This window comes from Varroa destructor, unplaced genomic scaffold (assembly GCF_002443255.2).
Source record: "Varroa destructor unplaced genomic scaffold, Vdes_3.0 BEIS01000007.1, whole genome shotgun sequence".
In the NCBI taxonomy this organism is placed as follows: Eukaryota; Metazoa; Arthropoda; class Arachnida; order Mesostigmata; family Varroidae; genus Varroa; species Varroa destructor.
This window is the reverse complement of record NW_019211460.1, coordinates 10341453-10362760: the sequence shown is the minus strand read 5'-3', so window position 1 is coordinate 10362760 and position 21308 is coordinate 10341453. Positions and strand designations below refer to the sequence as shown.

At 39.4% G+C, this 21308-nt stretch overlaps 1 protein-coding gene across 2 annotated transcripts; it reads left to right on the top strand.

Moving 5' to 3' along the window:
- Window positions 1-10638: 10638 nt before the first annotated feature.
- On the top strand, window positions 10639-18945 carry LOC111254091 (uncharacterized). Of its 2 annotated transcripts, XM_022814595.2 has the most exons (3): window positions 10642-11395; window positions 12418-12615; window positions 17641-18945. In XM_022814595.2, the coding sequence occupies exons 1-3, from the start codon at window positions 11227-11229 to the stop codon at window positions 17673-17675; spliced, it is 402 nt and encodes a 133-aa protein (XP_022670330.1). In that variant the 5' UTR covers window positions 10642-11226; the 3' UTR covers window positions 17676-18945. The 2 variants fall into 2 exon arrangements, 1 of the variants encoding a protein (XP_022670330.1); XR_002674928.2 differs by lacking the exon at window positions 12418-12615 and having other exon boundaries at window positions 10639-11395.
- Window positions 18946-21308: the final 2363 nt, after the last annotated feature.

Genomic DNA, 21308 nt, shown 5'->3' with positions numbered 1-21308 from the left:
GTATCTCAGTGATTGTACGGCCAGAGACACAACAGCTTATGACATACGTGTCCCTGTACCTGAGAGCATTTCAAATTTTCATGTACGTTTAATACAACGTCGGGTGTACAGGAAACCAGCAGCGTTAATGAGGCAAATACAAATGTGAGATGTGCACTCGTTAGAGATAGCCAAGGCTATTACTTCTTTATTTAAATGGCTCGCTGCACATAAATGGCATTTTTATTGCACACTAGAACTATGTTTTTAAAATAATCTATGGAAAACAATTACGCGACCATGATAGGCAAAATCAAGACCCTTCACCAGATTACGTTCAGTTGACGTTGGCTGAATCTGCGCTTGCAATTTGTTCCTTAAGTGGAGAGTATTTCTTTTTAACTTTTAATCTAAGTAACTTTTCAAATCTAGCCCTTGCCAGATTAGAAGCGAAGGTGCTCCATTCATGTTATGCTTATAATAATAACACTAGGCGTACTTTCGTCGTGCATTATTATACAATGAAACCCTTGCTCGACTATACTGAACAAACAGTCAACTATATTATGCGAAATAACAAATTACAGATGACGCCCAGGTCACCATTTATTAATGAGGAGTCTAGTAAATAGTGTAGTATCAATACATTTTTTAGATTTACCTTTTTGATACGAAAGAGACCTGCTTTAGCGTTTGTTCTCCGGTTGTATTTAATTGTTTTAGTTAGCATTCGGTCTTGACCAACGGCGCTCATGGTAAAGCAGGTACTAAACTCGGTAATCCTTCTTCCGGGTAGTCGTAGAAACATTTGAAAACAAAAAGGTTTCTATATCTAGATCGATTTAATCTAGAACTTATCAAAGAGATGTCTGAAAATTGCAATGTATATTAAAAGTACGAATTTCTGAATTGATATGGGTTGGAATACGAGTCGGCCGTCATTTCTACGACAGGGTCCAGCACTAAAGTAACTATCGGTAGAATTATCATCAAGCCTATACCCTAGTATGTTGTCCTTGTAGAACTTAAAAATACAATCATTTTTCATTTGAAGGACATGATGTTGATTCTCAGAACTAATCAGATGTAAAATTTTTCTTACTTAGACAAACCCCTAAATTAGGTTTAAAACAGAATCGCAAAGCAATAATGGCCTAAGATAAAAGCAGTGCGGTACACCAGAGACGTTATGGCTAGCAGAACTTGCGTTATTATTAGCATTTCATTGTAAAGCCTCATTATATTTATCTATTACAAAACACAAGGAAAAAATTAAATTAATAGAAAAACCATTTCGAATGAACAGACAATAATTTGTCGTGTAATAATGTCCGAACATCCAACGTCTATTCGTAGGACGTTTTCTGCTTCTAGGCCGTAAATTTCTAGGCCGTAAAGTGGTGTTACCGTAATACGAGTTCGTTATACGAAAATGGTGTTCGATAAAAAAAACTTTTAAGCTGCCACATAGCTCTGCGCAACAAGACCAAAAATCAATACATGTTAGTGATTTTCAATAGGTTCGGCAGTAGAATTTATAATTTAAAGGAACGAGCACGACATTGGAATATAGTCACTCGTTGATTTCTGCTCCTCGCAGCTCCCAAAGGATTCAAGCTTTTGATAATGTTGGCTATAGAGTTGATAGGATGCTTTCTATTACTTCCTGTTTCATAGGTAATCTGTCCATGTTTGGTTGATACCTTATTATCGACTATAAATGCGTTTTGCGCAAGTTGAATCTAGTTCTCAGGTAGAGTTTGCCACCTGCGAGTCGTCTGGAATTTACGATATTTTGAAGTTTCTGAGCTTTGGTTTGGACATCGTTATTTACCATATAAGTTAAAATTGACATATAATCATCTGACATCGGATTTCTCGATGTCTGATCTGTTCAGTACAGTCACATCTTCATTATAGGGCAGTCGCAGCACGTGGTCGAAAACTTCAATTTATACGTATAGACTAATCTCTTCAAGAGGGAAATCACAGCAGTTATTGAGCAATATTTGGGTTTTGCGCTGAAAAATAAGAACAGGAAAGCACTGAAGTTAATATGAGACGTTTGGTTAAGTTATTTTGCTTTGTGACCTTTGAAAAACGCATCACTGCAGTCCTATTAGAATTTAAGGTCATGCCATAATGACGAATCCGTGCTGAAACGCCAGACTGCCACATAAGCCGTTACCATACTGAGCAACATGATATGCTCCATGTTTAAGTAACTGTTCCAGCATAGAGGCGAATTGCTCACCTCTACAATCAATATGACGTCCCATTAAAACAAAACAGAAGTTTGATTCCGGTCGGCTCTTTTTTATACCTTTAGGATGAGTTGCATCATCCTGTTATATCTAAGCATTTTCGAAAAGTTATATAAATCTAAAACAGCAATTTAACTAGCGAAAATTTCCATCGTTTATCTGTCCTAGGAAACATAATAAAGTAATGGGCGGAACGTTGCAACATAGCTGGACTACCCTAAACGTCAGCACTCGTACGAATATGACATAGTTCTATGGGTGTTTACAACATAAGTGAATTGGTCCCTACCGTTGCATCGGGAACATCCCTTTACGAGCCGTGCTAGTTGTCCCCGAAACGGCACAACTTCAACCTTCATACCGTTGCCGGCAGGCTCAGTTAAGTTATCATTACGTCAATAGTGATATAATATGTATTATAGCGAAAATATTAAACAAGATGAGCAGCAGAATATAGGGATCGCTGGCAATTCCAACGCTATCAAAGGAGCTGCCATCGAGTCTGCGCTTGACAAATATACATCAATCGTCTTCTGCATTGAAGAAAATGAGTGTTTAAATATGACACATACAAAGAGGTCGTCTCGATCAAGCAAACATGAGTCAACCGAACCGTATATCGTACTTAAAGCACGTTGCATAGAGTGCACCTAAGCCTTAGACGTACCGCAATGATCGCAAAGCTTATACACGTACTGTTTCAAGACCAAATAGAAGGTCGATACTGGCGTGCGTCTGCCATCATATGTATGGTTTGTACCATTCCATATATCTTTTTCGAGTTTTATTTCCATGGCTATATATTTACACAATTGGCGTAAAATACAGGGGGCAGTTAGTAGCGCGTTGTTAGGTAAAATTTCCTAAATCACTAATATGAACGTCTTTGTCGTTTCATCCCATGGTTACAGACAGGTTGTTTTTACTATGCACCCACCGACAGAACACAATGCCATTTGCTACATTGTTACATTCGACCATTTTTGTTAACATTTGTTGATTATTTTTTTTTTTTAACAATTTTAACTTCGTCTACAACATTGAAATGGATGTCTTGAAAAATCATTCTATTAAAGAGCGAAGCTCTTCTCAAAAATTCATTCGTATGAGTGTTTCTCTACGACAACTACAAGCGAAGAACGGAAAGAGGAAAGTATGTTCATAATTAAATCAAATTTAATAAGAATTCTTGACTCAGCTCTATTTAAACTTGAAGCAACCCTTTCCAACGGTAAATCCACGTTTTCTCCTCGGTGGTATGTTACATTACATACCTAATGGATACATTTATAAACAACTAGACGAAACTCTTAATACGATACATCTCATATTTACAGTCATCTGACAATTTGGACAAAAATCAATTGACACATTAAACATATTTACTTTATTTTTCCTACTCTCTTATTTTTAGGACCCACCCTTCTTCTGCGAGTTTAACAAGCAAAAACAAGTAAAAAAACCCTCAATCCGTCAAGTGCTTTTTTTAAACTTTTCGGCGACTGTTGGCTCCTCATCTATTTGCTCTTGCGTTATATTCCAGTCAATGTTTAATGAAAACTTTTTCAATGTATTTGCATCAACTAAACTTTACACGCCAGGTCTGACATTTTTGCAGCTTAATAGGATCTTCTCGAACCAACTCAAAAATGTTTTAAAATCAAATTAAACGTTTATTCCATATCAGTCGCAGCGGAAGCCTTGACATTTGGTAGCAGCCATTTTTCGAATCCTCATTTCTCTTTTATGTTTGCCCCCTTTGATACCTTCTATACTAGTTCTGCCCTGTGGCCCGCTGTAATGTCATTGTGCCCTAAACGGAGCTTTACATCGAATTTTAATCGCCAAAAATAAAGGTTTTAGGCAGAAAATACCTATATCCAACACTTACAAAATCAAAAAGCAAAGCAAGGATCCTATACTGAGAGGACTGCTAGAAAAGTTCGGTAAATTCAATGATGAAATCTCAAGGGTGTACCTACTCGTGGTCGATACATGAGGTTGACGAGGACCTCGAACAATAAACAACCCTCTAATTGGCCGACAAGATAAGCTGCGAACACTAGCCTATTATGAGGCATATTGAATGTTTAGAATTTTATCAGAAATTAGCAGTGGTGCAGACTAAATAAAGTACAGACAGAGACACGGCTTGCCAATAGCTCGCCTGGCACGGATCAAGGCGTAGCTATGATAACAGCTTTGTACAGTAAGCTGTTCATGATCACATACAATGGCCTTTTTACGGCGATCCGAAGCAGCGAAGGGAGAAAAGAGCTCCGAGGAATTCGCTCAGGTCTATAGTTAAATTAAATCTTCATTCGATTTACGTTTAGTGCTCGAAAACGCTTCGAATGAGCAAGACGAATCTATAAGTAGAATAATACTACATAACAGAATCGGCTCATTTGGTCACAGAAATGTCAGTTCACTTATGGCAATAAGTGTATAGTGGAAGGCCCTGTTGCGCCCATTCTACTCTCAAGACCTTTATAACTTTTCTGATTAATGTCAACTTAAGTTTGTCACGGTATATTCAACAGCGAAAATGCCGCAAAACTTAACCTCACAGGTTTTTCAATAGCAAACCCGAAGACTTCTGGTGAGAGGAAACGGTAGGCTTCGGTAAGGTCATAGAGACTGACAGCGAACACGTGATAAATTAATTTGATAGAATTCGAGCAGAACGCGGCATGTTTATTTGGCGAAAAGCAGTCCTTACTTACTTTAAATACGCAGCATACAGATACCATGAGAGGTATAAAAAGGCTGCAAAACAACAATGTTATTTTCATAATTCTTTGTTGACAAATATTTTACTTTTAGCTGCTCGATCAACTAACCCTAACAAGTGTCGTTAACAATGTTTTCTTTGAACTTCCCAGAACTGTCGTTTTTGGCAAATGGCGAACTTATTGCTAAGTGCGAGTTTCAATAGTGATGCAGTTCCGAAGACAACAAAGGGCCTATGCTTTTTTTTCTTGGGATGTTGGCTGAACAAGGGAACAAGAGATTCAATCCAGGTAGAGTCAACCTAAGCTATGTAGCCCTGACCGCATAAAAACGATCCTATCTTTACCCGCAAGCCTATCCGCAAGTGTATCCATTTACTTGTATTGCGATAAATTCATGGAAACTTAGAAGTCTGTCCAGCATTTGTATTTTAGAAAAGAAGAAATAACTGATTACGAAGAACAAGATTTCAGCGATACATATATTATTTACAATAATAATTGTTATTATATACAACTCGGTCGCATATAGGCCTCTGTAGGGCGTCCTCAGTAAAGTAAAAAGGGTACAGGCGATGTCAAATTTGCTCGTTGTTCTAATTTGATTTTTCAAGCAAAATCCTAGCCATTCCCGATAAGCGGACATAAAGTCGTTGGTATAACATAACATAGAACTAGAATTTGCGTTGAAAAAACGGCTGAGTTAAATTCGAGTTTTTATAACTGAGAACAACTGTATGTTTGCACAGAAAAATGGTGCTACCATTAAGCCAATTTACAATGTCAGCTTTTTTAGCCTCATTTTTTACAACTAATAAAGTTCGTTCCGTATATTTTCACCTGCTTATTACTATCTTCTAAGATGGATGCTATACCAATTCTTAAACTATATTATTAAATAAGGAGAGATTTTTCTTAATAGGTAATTACCGCAGATCTGCCGGGAAACCGTTTCAATTGTGCGAAGTTTTGGGCGAACGAACCGTGCGGTCGCACGAAAAAGGTCTCTCCCCTGAAGCCCCGCTCGATCATAGGATATCTGATTTCCGCAACCGTATTTCAGCCGATGCTATTCTCGGCCTCTGTCGACAAGCTTAACAGTAAATATGACGACGCTTGACGAAAACTAGATCCCAAGGGCGGCTAGAAGATGCCCCCAATCACTAGTTGACTTTTGTTCAAAGATGTTACGTAATAGTTCGAGCTTACGAGGATGTCGACGATAGAATCGCCTATCTAACGCACTGTATAGTAGATTTTTTATTAGCATGATTTTTAATAACTCCGTTTAGATTGCCTACATAATGTACAGCTCTCATACAATTAAAAAGCCATTATTGGCCAAAATGCATTGCGGATACACCTGCCCTCTCGGTCGGCAGGGCTACACCCCGAGAACCACATGTAAGTTGCCCTTACAGGAGAACTGATGTGATTCGACCAGAAGAGCCTTCGTTCATAAATAAACCATTATATAAGCTCATAACTAATGGAATCCGGTGTATAATTATATGTTCAAACGATCTCCGTAGTTTTTTAAGGGACAGTTTGCCTCTAAAGCTTCCGAAAATACACATTGGTTCATATCTGAGAATGGAAGTGACAGGTTCTACAGCAAAAAAAAACCGAGCTTCCGCAGCGTGGCCGTTCGCACCGTTACACTCTACGAGCTTTTTGCAAAAGCAAACATTCTCAATGGGAACGAAAGAAATGTTCTATATAGTACAATGTCACATTTTATCAATGAAATTACTATCTGGTTCGGCATTACCGTAAGCTCTATAGAAACACAAAGATACATAATGATAAAGCTCCTAACCGCCTTCAAGCGAACCAGCGTGCCCAACCCTTCTTTCGCCTAGGAACGATTTCGATTTGAATGATACTAGAAAAACCAAGTAGCAAAGACCTCCAAGAGCAGCCTAAACCCGCTGCGAATGTCGAGGTAATACAGAGGCTTTGCGAACGTAGTGATCGATAACTGCTGAATACAATCTGGGATGAGGTTTCAATTATGGAGCAATTGTAGCAAATAAACGAGACTTCAATGACACCACTAAGATAAATCGTGATCCGTAAACCTAGAGTGAAAATCATAGTGATGATGTTTTTCGAAATAGTTCTTTCCAACAGAAGCGAACGCATCGGGGTTTAGTTAAGCGATCACACACAGCCAAAGGGTCCTACTCCTCCAAAAAAGCGGTGCCTGTTGGATATTAAATTGTCCTGTACGGCGGAATAGTCCGCGGGCGCATTGCACAGGAACGGCAAGTGTTCTTCCAAAAAAAAAAGCAAAAATTGAGAGCATGCATTGCAAATGTCGAGACAAATTTATCATGCGAGATTGTCCACTTAGAATAAGAATGCGGTCCGTTGGATAAGCTTTGAATAATGTCCAGGGTCTGTCTAGAATCAGTTTTGTAGTACGGTGAAAAGTTTTTGGTAAGTGCAGCAGTGAAACATAAAAGAAGCTGGATGTGACAAAAAAATCTAGTCTATCGTTTTTGCAGTAGATGATCAGTTTCCTAGGCAAACCAGCGTTGAATCACCCCAGATACTGAGACAGTGCTGAGCAGCGTAGCGTGCCCCATGCTCGAACTGTAGCTTGCAAGCGGAGGAAATCAGCTAGTTTGCTTGATATATAGATAAAAATACCCCATACACGTGCTGTTAGAAAAAGTCTAACGGGAGAAAGGAAAAAAATTCTAATGGAATACCTAAAGTAAAATAAAAAACTACCTTCAAATTAACCTAACAGTACATTAGGATAAGAAAAACGTAATGGTAGATGAAAGAACCAAAAGTCACTCGCGTTGACTCGCGCTCTAACAGAAAGAGAGAACTGATCCTGTGTAGCTCTGAAACTGAAAAGTCTTTTGCCTCTACGCGTCAAAAAAAATTAACTTCGAAAGCGTTACTGTTTAATATACGCCTTATAGGGTCGCTAGTGTCAAGCCAACAATTTTCAGAGGAAATACAATAATTTTTGAACCAAGTTTTAAATTAAATTTCATTCAAATTGAACCAATGATGAGCAAAGCGCATAATTATTGATAAGTTCACAATTAGATTCATTCCATTAGAAAAGTACGCAACCGAAATGAAGTCTGTGTTCGGTTTAACTACTATGAAGCAATCTACTAACTTTAAACTCACATTGATGTATTTCTAAACGGTTTAACGCAATGACTGCACAGCCAGTGGCCCGCTTGCCCGTAACTCTGTCATCATCCATATGCTCATGGGTTTCACTAGCTAAGAAAAATAAGGGAAAATCACTTGAAAACGGAAGCGTTAGCAAAAATAAACATATGTGCAAGGTATTTACTTATTGTGGCTCAATCCTATTCCGTTTCCCGACCTTGCTCTTACCCGATCTTGTCCAAGCTACGTTTTTCGTTTAGAAGTTGTTAGAAGTTTGATAGTTGTGTGTCTTTCGTAACTATTACATTTAAATAAATTTGCATGTCAGTTATAACTTTAACAACCTATTAGAAATAAGTGATCGAGAACGGTCATCTGAACAGAACGACGGTGAATACGTTTGGTTTTTCCGCGGGACGTTTAGCTAAAGCTGAGTTAAATAAATTGACCTATTAAATTTGGCGCCAAATAAGAAGTCCATCAGGGTATGCTCACAACAATTCCTTTGCTGCAGAGGAGAAAGGCAATACGAGTGGTCGAAGATGGCGTGATGAAACTTGTATTAGACTATTTACAAACAAGACGCCGCAGCGGTAAGTAGCTATCTATAGATAACACTAATAGGCAACACTAATTACTTACTAACAAAGTCAAATTTTCAAAGCTCTTATATTAAATTCAAACATTGCAATCTTCTGTATCTGCTTTTTCCCCATCATATTCCTTATCTCACTTCATTTTATACGATATAAACCATATAACGTACTGCTTATTATGTTTCCTTTGACGAGAAAAGGCGGATAGGTTTGCCGCTTCGATGGCAAAATGTTGGCTCTCATAATTCGGCCTCCAGATTGTTCTGAAGTTTTTCGTAGAAAGTCAGAGAGAATCCACACATTTTAGCTCTGGTTGGATCGTCGTGACGAGCACAGCTGAGCGTTAACACCGGTCAAGTTTCCAACTTGAGGGATATTATGTTTGCGAGTAGTAACGCACTTGTCGGGCAACATTTTTTGCATCTGAAGCAAAGTCGCAAGGCCACACGGATGAACTTAAAAGCCATGTGGTTTTTCACGGAAATTATTCCCAGGAAAGCTAACGATATTATTTATGTGCGCTTTGTAAAACTTATGGATACTCATCCATTGTAATGCATAAGAACAGTGCGAAAATGCGCAAACGTAATCTTTGGCGTACATAAACAAATTTTTCTGCAATTTTTAAAAACTATTTATTATCTTCTTTTTCCGGCACCGAATTTCTTGGTTAAAAAGTTCTGTTTCTATAATATGAATGTGCTTTGGGTTTTCGCGTAAACGTTACCAATCCGAAAGATTTCTGATAAACTCAAAGATACTTTCAGATTTCTCTAATTGGAACTGGATTATGCATGCCGCAATTGTTCTTTTAGCTACACTTCAGCAAGGGAAACATTTGGAAAAATATTTACACTATCGTTGCTATTCTAGTCAGATCTATAGGTTTTCTGTCACACTGGTTTAAAAGTAGCACGCTGAATCAAACACTGACGATCGTAGATTGTCATTGATGGTTTATGCGTTCTTGAAACCGTTTAATAAACATATTTTAGTAAGTTTTTATTGTCCACTGGCGTGGCTTTACTAGAGACAAATCCACAGCCGCATTAATAAATGCTCAGGCTTTTAGATAGGTAACTGCCGCGCTCACAGATCTTTTTCTGTTAAATTTGGGTATAACATTAGTATAAGTGGTACGGGTATATCCGCCCTCCCGCAGGGTCCTCCGCCGGCCGGGCCAATTTGATTCTTTACTTTTATTCCAGGCCGTCGCGTCAGGTGCAAATGATATGCTTACGATATTAAATTGTACGATTACCCTAATGTATATCTAAGAAGCAATTTATGATAAGTAACGTGTCCCAATGTCCCTGAAGAAGAAATAGATATCAGTATACATTTAATGGAAAAGTTAGTCCCGTGTAAAAGTTAGCAAAGGTCCTAGTATTATACTAAACCTCATAAAAACAAGCTTATTTATAATACTATCATCATTCCCTAATAGTTCACTTGAAATCATTTTAAGAAAATGTACGTATATCTATGAAGTCTAACGTCCTCAATCACGGCAGCTCGTCGAGGCCCATAGGCGTATACAAGCCAAATTTATTCGCTACATGATATCAAAATGTGATATCGAAGACAAAGAAGCCTTCATTGTTATTTTATTGCTTCATGACATGTACAACTATGTATGCGTAACAGGATTGCGTCGATGAGGGCTTTTAGGTAATCCACTTTTTTTCAACAGTAACGTAAAGTTTTCGAATCGTAGTAGTGGACTATAACATCTGTCAAAGCAAGTTAAACAGAAGAGATGGATAACATTTTTAAGGGAAAAAAAATGTGAAAATTTCTAGGAATACAACTGTATTTTATAAATTAGGCATTTGAATATGTATATAATAATTAATCTTTGCGCTGACAAATTAATTACTGATATTCAACCTAATCTGAAATATGATGGCACTAGTAGGTAGCTTTGTACAAACGTTTAATGATAGCCAAAGGAAACAACTATCTAGTTCGATACGATAATTTTTTTAAAATAACGAATCCTTGAATTTGACTAGCTTTTTATGGATATTCAAGAGCATCAGTGTTATGTGGCTCCTCTGAGGCGTGTGTGCAACGACATTGTATAAATATTCTTTATTATTTTCGGAGATACGCGGAAGAGGTCAAAAAGTTCAGCCCGCGAACAATCTAGAGCTCGCAACGTAGCTTACCCTCCTTAGACTGCATCACGTCACATCAAGACTTAGCCTAACAGCTATCTATTTACAGGCAGCTACATTGTCAACGACGATTCAGGCTAACCTTTTACTTGCGAGAAGTTCGTATGTTTCAGGCCTGCAGAAAAACCCATGTAACCGATGGGTGCCGATAAGCTTTTAGGCTGCATGAAGGGCAAACAGGTTTGCCATCTCGTCAAGCTACAACAGAATACCAAATTGCAGCCGCCACGAACGCTTCATGATCCCTAACGATGTAGTGCAACCGTAGCGCTATGGAACGAGCTAAGTTGCCCCTCTCTTGTAATAGAAGTCAAGCAACAGGGGGGGAGCAATGCGATTTTTTGGGGGCGCGCGCGTCACAAGGCATATAGTGACGGTACAAGATGGCAAGTACACGGTGCAAGATGGCAAAACTTGGCGTATGTCGCATGTCTATGTGGCCGTCGCCTGGTTCCCGCTCTGGTGTCTGTCGACCAGTACTACCCTATGGCAAGCAGACGGTAAGCAGATGCATCATGGGGATGAGTTCGCTATTACGTACATTGTTATGTTAATACGAAATTGCCAGTGAACGCCACGGTGTATTTCTTAAGCAGTCTATGCAGGCTGAGAATGAAATTTTGGCTCGGTTTATGTAGTGGCAAACAATGTACTAAAAATGTGGCAGAGAGGATAGTCAGGCTACGCATCGATTGAATCAGGAGTAATTGTATTGTCATTTGAAATAAGTTTAGTGATGGACCTTAAAGTTGAGGCAGTTTTAAACTCTTCAGTCGTCAGAAATGGGTCTTCAAAGACATTTTCATAGATCTCTCAAGTTCTAGTAGTCTGACCTCAGCTCTGTCGCACTTCCTGGCAGGTTTTTATGACGTGAAAAAAAATCATTATAAAGGTGCACCGTGTCTGTGTCTTTAGAAACAGGTTGATTCATTATATGAAGCACATATTGAAAATGAAGGATCCATAATGAAAGAGGCGGCTTATGACTGTAACCACCTGTCATCAGGATCGACAGTAAGGCCATATCGGTGCGCTGTATTGCACTCTTCGCAGTTTAGCTAATTTATATTGGAGAAGCAGAAAGCTCTATCCAAGCCTCGTACGTATAACGTACGCCTACCGGATAAGCAACAGCACGAATGCCTTCTCGTCGTTTGAAAAACTATCATTTACCTAAACGCTTAATGGTTCAACTAACACGCAATGATTCGCGTCCCAATCGAAAGGTTTATGTCACGGTGGCGCATGGGAACTAAACAGAATTGTAAACCGTGCTCGAAGCTCGTGTCTACGATGTACTTATTTGGTGATATTGAACTCTAGTAGATAATTTCATAGCAATTGTTAAACTTAGAACATCTGTCAAGGTTACGTCGGTAATAACTTACCTTTATCGCCTGTATCGCCTCTCAAGAAATACACATTTTCCACGTAGTTCTGCTCGATGTGTATAACACGCAAGACTATTCCCCCCCGTTTAGGCCTACCTACTAAGTGTTCTCATCGAATGGGAATATTACAGACAGGGATGTATTGACCGGATATAGCAGCGGAAACACCATACAACGGGCACGTGCTAGCTCTCGTTCTGAATTGATTCATCTGACCTTAACGCCGAATGCGTTTCTTCGCTCAATGATCCATTCTTCGAGCTGGACATTCCTTGAAGCGTCATTCAATGGACACGAATCGTATCGCTGCTTGCACGTGCCTGCTGAATGTACGTACTTATACGCATATGCTGCAACGGCTTCTGTATTTAGACATCTTTGTTGAGACATCTCAGTAACATGTCAGATCAGTATCCGTAATGCAGTGCGCTCTCTCGACCGCTATAGTAATACTGAATATCAAATGTTTGATAGCGGACTACACACTATTTAGGGAGAAACTAATTTCGATTGAAGCAATAGTGGATACTGGATCTACTCTAAAAACTTAGAATTACAGCAGCAGCAGCAGCAGTAGCAGTAGCAAGTTCTAAGTTAAAACACTATCCCGTCTAAATAGAAGCTCTTCTGATACTATTTGTTCCTAACCTGTATCGTGCGTAGAAGGTGCGTATTTTACATACATTCGTGGTGACTCTTTGGTTCAATGCTATTTTTGTTCACTCCGATCACAGCTGCGATTCGCAATAGGTGTAAGAATATTAAGGTAATCAAACGGAGCAATAATACAACTTTGCTTGGCGTGGAAAAAAAGATGGCAGCTTTAGTTTTAACGATATGTTATCATGAAGATGATTGTGCATGAAGCAAATCTATACCCAACTAATAGAAAAGCATATATGGCGATATACGACTCTGAGGATCTCGTGTTACCTCAAAAACGTAGTATTTTGTCCAACCAACCCTTTTTTTTTTTTTTTTTTTTTGTCATACAATCGGCTTCTTTGCATTGAGCAATTCAAACGCCATATTCCAACTTCGTAGGATTCACGAGCAGACCGGGCTTCAAGAAGCAGTTTCTCACACTTACAGACAGTTGAATTTGTCGGTCTAAAAATAGCAGGTCAAACTATATGATCATAGTCATAACCTACGCTGTTACATAGACCGCTCTACTTTAGAACGTCCCTGTGCCGTTCATGGCAAGACACCTCTATGCTATGTGGTATCCCTCTAGGTTTTTCACCGTAGTTTAAATTTTCTAACTTTTTACGTCACTATCTTTGTCTTCGCTATTCTTCATTGCATTCTTACTGGTTCGCTCTTTTCATGCTTCTCTTCAGTTAGTAAACAGCTCTGGTCTCGCTACTCCTTTCACTGGCGGCTGGCCGTTGCCGCCATAAGTTTTTCCATACGTTTATTTCCTTTTAGTGCCTTGACCTCCCCGTTTTTAGCCTCTTCTTGAATTACGCCACTAGTGCCCCCGCCTTGGCCACAGCCGGCTCCGACGGAAACGGGCAAATATGAGATGATCTCTGAAATTCGGTACTTTCATTTCGCTGCTCGCCCAGTCTCTGCTGCTGAGCTAAGTCCTATTTTTTCCAGCTAGGAGCGCCTATGTCGTAAATCAGGTCGTGTTTCACTTACGACTTGGATGGGCTGCGCAGCGGCGGGCCAACAAGGCATGAGTTCAAATCTACGCGTTACCGGCACTAACCTTTCCTTTCGTTTTCTTCATCACTTCTATTCGTTACTCAACGGTCGTACGAGGAAAGCCCTACGACTGCAATGGGACGCCTTCAAAAAAGCTTAAATATATAGCGTATATGTATGCAACATATGATTAGACCGTTATTTGTGAAGCAGCGGAAGAACAGAATCGGCCCTTATTATAGTACGTTTCGACTACAACACTGCTCTCGTCCGCTCGGCTCCGAAGCAGCATAACGAAAGCTAGGTTATAGCGGTAATATTCAAATCAGATTTGAAGAACCGGCCGTTACTGAATACCAGACGATGAGTCTGTCAACCAGGGCTGAATTGAATAGATTAGTAACTTTCCTCCTAGGTAGCTTTTATCCGGGGAGCGGATAACTTCCTATCATACCATTTGAGAGAAAGTGACAGTTTTGATTTAATGGTTGAGTGTATACAGATGAAACATACTAGTCTTTTTTTGGTGTTGATGAGGTGCCCAAGTGCATTCTGTAGGTGCAAAATAAGAAACGCTATTATAGAAGAATAAGGAGCTGAACTCTGTTTTATTAGCATTGAATTTTTGACTAAAGGATGTCGCCTCTATCGTGGCGTCTATGTCTCGATTAAGTTCTATATCGCTAGCTGGATACGTTTTCGAAGTGTCAATTATCCAGTTATTCCTAGGACGTCGCTTTGTTGAAATAGGTCTCGCGAAATGATCCTTCAACAGGCAATTTACGGGTATTTCTTTTTGTTGCCAATACGCAAGATATCTGAGAGTTTCCCATATTCGAAAAATCCAAATTTGTTAGCGAAGGCAAGGTGTCAGCGAAATCTCGTCGTAGCCTAATATTAGCTTTGCAGTTGGATCCTCTTGTGGAGGCTGGCGTCAGCGATTGGATTCCTTTTCCAAACCGCCAGATTCCTAAACGTGCTAAACAAAATGTCTACGATGTACAACTGATATGCGAACGGGTATGTTATTTTGCAATTCATGAAAACAGAATACGACCTATTAAGGAAAACGCAGCTTTTCTTTCTTTTTTACGCGAGTTTTATAATATCCTATATTAGACTCTTTCCGCTATTACCTCTTTGTATCCACTCGGAACTTACGTTGGTAAAGTTCTACTAGCTTAGAATAATGGCCGGTCTGAAGAGACGCAAAGTTTCTCGCCTTGTTATTTTCTTCTCCCCCATCATCGAAGTAAGCACAAAACAAAACGACGACGATTCAAATAAGGGATAATTGGGGAAAAGTCGAAAGCACCACTACACAGAGAGGAATACAGCATTGGATAAATCGAGCGCAGAAAAAAAAAGGAGTTAAGTACAAGTGGCTGCAATAAAGAAGAATGAACAATTGTAGTTGTGGCTAAAGGGGCTTTAGCACGTAAGACGACGACAAAAAAAGGTTTTTAATTATTGCTACCTTGAGGGTGCGCATGGAAATCTCTTCCACTGCATGGGGCACCCCCCGTTTCCCCGGAGGGGTACAGGCCGTTATTAGTGCGATAGAAATAGTGATGTAGCAAGAGTTCACACTAAATGTTGCACGTGTGTTCGTCAAGCAATGCGAATGTCTCTTACTCGCTTGCTGGTTAGTAGATAGTTAATCACCCGCAATAATTGATTTTTTCATGAAACTTTGGTATATAAATCAATCACAACTTTCGACTGCTTCGTTTGCGCGCAAAAAATTCGAAATGTGTCCGGGTTTCTGTAGCGATTAGAACGTTGGCAGACCACATCAGCCACTAAGAGTGAATAGGAGTAAGTAAAAGCTAACGGTAGTTGTCGTTGTTTACCCGTCTGAAGGGTAACGGACAAAGCTTTCTCAGTTTATGGCGCTATATCCACGCTGCAAATGAACTCCACGGTGGAATGATGGCAAAGCAGTAAAAGACGTCGAGGACGCGCGCAGATCAAAAATCATCATCTGAACTTCGCTCAAGAACGATACCACTTATCAGTAGTGTTTCACCTTAAGCTCAACATGTGTACCCATACAAAAGTAAATCTTATTAGGGTCAAACATGGGATGCGAGTGCAACTGCCTGTTCTCGCAGCATGAACCGAGTCGACCTTTACAAAACTTTTTCTATCACGTTCGCTAGTTTCCCTCTAAAGCCAAATCTAGACAAGGGTCGTCTCTGCGGTGAGCAATAGCGAGTTAAAAGTTGCAATTAGAATAAACGATACGGTTGAAATGAAGCCACGATTCTCGTATTGTTCCATACCCCTGGTTCCTATGACTCTTTCTGCGGATTGCTGCCTGTCATAGCTAGCCTTTTATTTTACTTCTAGGAAGAATAAGGCCCAGCATCTCGACGATAACGCCAGAAAGCTGATTGTGTTGGGATATCATGTACAAACATCGTTAGTGTTTTTAATTCTTTTTTTTATGAAGGACTGCCAGAGTTTCTTTGCCCCCTTTTCGCTGCAACGTTTTAAAAGATGACTTCTGCCTGGTCAGGAAAGCGGAACGCGCTTGTTTATTTGTTTTGCTAGTTAATGATTTCGTTATAATTGCACGTATAATCAAACATAATAAATGAACAGCTAGTTAAAGTAGGAGCCATTATTCATATATGTTTCAACTAAAAATCAGATAACAGCTCTTGAGGTGTTTTGTCGGAAAGAAATGTCCAAAGATATCCGTGTGTCAGTGTATGCTTCTTGTTCCAAATCGAAGACACAATGACGTACATTACGTCGCTCTATAAATACGATTCGCTACCCTTCAAAAAAATCTCTGAGAGGATAATCAGTAGTCCCTATAATGACATTTCTATAAAACTCACTATCAGAATATATACATACATATATAGAGTGTTGATCTGTTGTCTACTATCGTTGCCGATGACGCGTCATCTTCTGAAATTTGTGGATACGATAGGCCGTATTATCTAGTCTCGTTAGTTATCGAAGGCTATAGCTACGACAGGCCTTCGCTAGATAACGAGGATGGCCACCACCGTGTGATATTTTCCTGCGTCCTAATAACATTATAGAGACAAAGAAAAGCATACTTATCTGCTTTATTTATTGATTACCTGAAACGCGGGATCTCTGTATTTCGGTGCGGGCGTTAACAGAGAAGGCTATCGTCTTCAAGCGGCCAAATAATTGTAGGACTATTGAATATGTCTACACGCGTATTCGAAATTGTGCCGTCTGCAATTGAGTCATCGTAATTGGAAATAGTGATGAAATCGATTGCTTAAGCAATATGCATCATATAGGAAATAGGATAGAATAGCTATAAGTATAATAACCACTCATGGCTAGCCAACGACAAACCCAAGACCAACCAGTCTCTACGCAACACTTGTGAGGAAACGATAGATATATATACCCCTATGTATAATAACAGTCACTGAAATGTAAAGTGCTGTTAAACCGACCATTGGATTTAGTCTATTATAAGCGTACGGTTTTCGTTCGTAACTATGACGATTCATTTTTGTATTATCTAAGTGAAACAAGTGCGCATGTTTCAACAAACAACAAGCGATTAGAATTTGTTATGTTTTGCAGTACTATTCGTTTTTAGCTTATTTCGTATAGATAAAATAGATAAACTTTTTTCCGATAAATTACTGTGTGTATTTACATTGTTCAGTAATATATATATTGCTTTTGTTCGATTTCAGTTTTACCTACCTGTACTGTGTGTGCAAGCCTTTGACTTCGTGTTTAACGCCGTCCGACTGAAGCCGATAATTTTTAATTAGAGATGCGGAAGCATCTTTCTACAGGGAGACATCTTGGCGGTTGGCATCTTCCTACGAAGTGTGTGTAGACACACCAAGCGGTCGAGTATCGATAACAGGAAACCGAGAGGGCTGCCTTTTATCCCCGAGGTCTTGCATTGGGTCTAAGGGTCTTGGGTCTCTCGAGACTGACGGAATGTCATTTCTCTTCACGGACCAGTAAGCGCTCGCGGTGCCTGAGGCGTTTGGTAGAGAAGCGAAGTAGCTCGAAACGAACTGTAATACGCTGACGGCAGTATGACCAAAATTGAAAATTTGGCCGCGGTTGATCGTATATGGGCCAGTGGCTTGCGTCCGAGGACGATAAGCAATGTAGGATATGTACTTTGGAAACAAATTATGTGAGGTAATAGGACGCTACACTGAAATGCTTAGTACTTATATATGAAGGCATATATAAGTATACGAAATTTAACTTCTCTTCGAAATGTAAACAGTATTCTGCGATTGTGTCCTTTTCCTCAGAGCTTTTAGCCAAGCCAGAAGAGCTACGCTTAACTTCAGACACGTCTTCAATTATGCCGTGCGGCGGACTATACAGATGGTTTCGAGTCGAACTTTCCTAATATTAGGTTATCGCCAAAATATTATGTCCATATCGTGTCATATATGTGCACATCAACAGTGCTTAGATCTTTTAATACATTTTTCGTATTATATTTGACATAGCGTGTTCCCTTGTGGATAGTACAGAATTAAACTGCTGTACAAGGAAACATTTCTGGGCATGGGTCTGTGATGATGAATAATTTGATGTGTGTACCAAAAATGTCCGTTATGGCGTGTTAATTTGGCATAGTGCCTTTACCCGTAACCGTGTTTCAGTTACTACGAAGGAAAGTTAAGGACAAAGGTATCAAACAAAACGACGATACCTTCAATTGCAAACGTTCTGCCTTTGAAGCTAAATGGGCGAACGAAATTCTGAGAAGCCGCTGATCTAAAGTAGAATCGTTTAGGAGTGACAGTTAAAAAAAAAAAAAAAAAAAAAAAAGATAAAGGTATGATAATTTTTCAACGTGGATCTGTCGCTACCGTTGCATTCCCTTTGTCATTTGCTAATGTACATCAACTGATCTAATTAGGTGAGCTTGTAATTAGCCGGAATCAAATTATACAACGGTATTACAAAATTTTCCTCAGGGGGCCAAAATCACGATTTTGGGTATTCTAGAATAAACAAAAGGCACTTCTCGCCTAGGATCTTACTGTAATCACTTTTTGTATTCGTATGATTATATCTACCAGTTTGAGCTGAAGTTGAAGTATTTGAGCTGGCTTCTAGTCACCTAGATTCTGCGCGTATATATATATATATATATTAGCTTCGGATCTTTGATTTTATATGGGGTCACGTGCCGTTTACCAGCAGCGTAATCACACGTTTACGTCGATTTTCATGAGGCTTATACAGATTCCCAAGGTAGATTGCCTTATTTTCAAGTCTATGCCACATACGTTCTGTTTCAAGTCCTAAAACCTGTTTGCAATATTGGATACATCCAGTGCCGTACGATACTGAAGAGAGCAGCTCTTAAACACACCCATTCACTCCCGTCCTGCGGCTAGTGGATCTACCCGCCACTTGGTCTTGTTCATTACAACGTTTTCCTTAAAAACATTCAACGGGTTTTCACGTCCTTTAAGCTTCACAAAAGATCCTGGAGAGCTGTTTACTTTCTCCTGTAGTGTAGGCTGCACCGCCAATTTAGCAGGAACGATAATATCTCTAGGGAGGCCATAGTCCTCCACGTGCTCATTGTAGAGCTGATTAGGACTTGAGTGTTGGAGATACGTTTAGGCAGTACCAACGTAATTTCCCGACAAATAGGCTAATAAATTGATTTTTCTTCCATCAAGCTCCAAATGAACTGGACGAAAGACAACAGTTGCAGGTACTAAGATAGAAATTTCATAAGGGATCATAAATGCTAATACCAAATTCTAAACCGTACTACAGATTTTTGCGTTTGGCTTAGTCGACCAGCGTTTCTATGTCATAATATGTAGCAATACTGATGATTCACTGTTTACTCTTAGAGCAAATAGCAGTAAACGACATTCATCTAACGGGGTTGTGAACAAACGACTTTTATTGAAAGACGCCAATGTGCATATTGTGCTTCAGTTACCGAGTCTTAACGTAAATATTACTCTAGTTTAATTTCTTAGTTTCGTCAAGTCTAGCACAAAACATTATGCTCTGATTGCTTAGCACATTTAGATCCGCCGGTTCGATACTACGGGAGAGCCACATTTCACAAAAAGAACGGGTACTTTTGAGCAGGTCGATGCTCTCACAAAATTATGATGTAAGGTATAATTACTATAAATGGTTCACGAAGCAGGGTTAATGCAGACATTTTTATTTTAATTATTTTTTCCTTGTCCTACGAAACTTCACAATCGGAACATTTCTTTTTTATTCCCTATGTTTTCAGCTTAATATACTGCAGAAAAAAAAGGGTCAATCTCTAAGACATTAAATGGTTATTGTCCTGCAACGCTCTAAGCTCAGGATCGCTCCGCTTTGAGTAAATGCAACCCCAGGCTAAATGCTAAGCAGAAAGGCAGCTTCCCATATTCAGATGAAGCCTGTTCAATTTGTATAAAGTCAGTCTCATTAAATTAACCCACCGACCGATTGTTACGTCTTCCTTTCAAATATTCCCCTAATTCACTATAGTCATTTATTTGCTCAGGGCGGCTACATTCCGAATCTAGAAGGCCGCGCTTGAAGCCACAACAATCGTCTCCTGTAAAACAGCTTACTGAGCTAAATCACCCCGGAAGATCTCGATTTAATGTTTATGCATCGCAGACTTTCGAGTTTTCCTTAGCTTTCCCCTGCACGTAACTTGGCTCCAAAGTATATGTTTAACGAAAGCGATTAACATGATTCAACGGTGATTACCCATAAGCCACGGTGAAATAAACAAAACTCCCAATCGACTTGACATTGAATTCTGCTAAGTTAACCAAATCAATTTATAAATAGTAAAAAACAATTACGAACGTAACAAAACTTCGATCGGGTTTCTATTTTTTACTTCTTAGATACAGTATACGATTATCTCATATATGGCATATTGCAAATACTAATTAGTTAAGCATATGGGAAGCATAACCGAAAAAGGCACGCACCACTTTGTCGGTGAATTGAAGTTTTTTCAATAGTTTAAATATATAGCAATACAATTTTAACGAAGTTAATTGTGCCGCCTACTAATGTAATAATTTTGATACTCGATAAAAACTTCACAGCAATTATCTTTGCCAGAGGAGAGACTGTACGTTGCTCGATGCACTACGTTCGGACTTCGCAACTTTAGTATTTCCCAGCCAATGTGGGGCTCGCGTCCACTTAACCTCAGTCGTTTTCCTCCCTTCCCCATTTTCACTGGGGGGAGATCATTTGCACATTACTTCGATGACATGGAGGCAAACTATCATTTGAACCCCCAGATTTTTCCACCTCTGTTCATTTTCGACTATGCGATCTACCAGCTAAGCTACCGATCCCGTTATAGGCGTCGGCGAATCCCCGT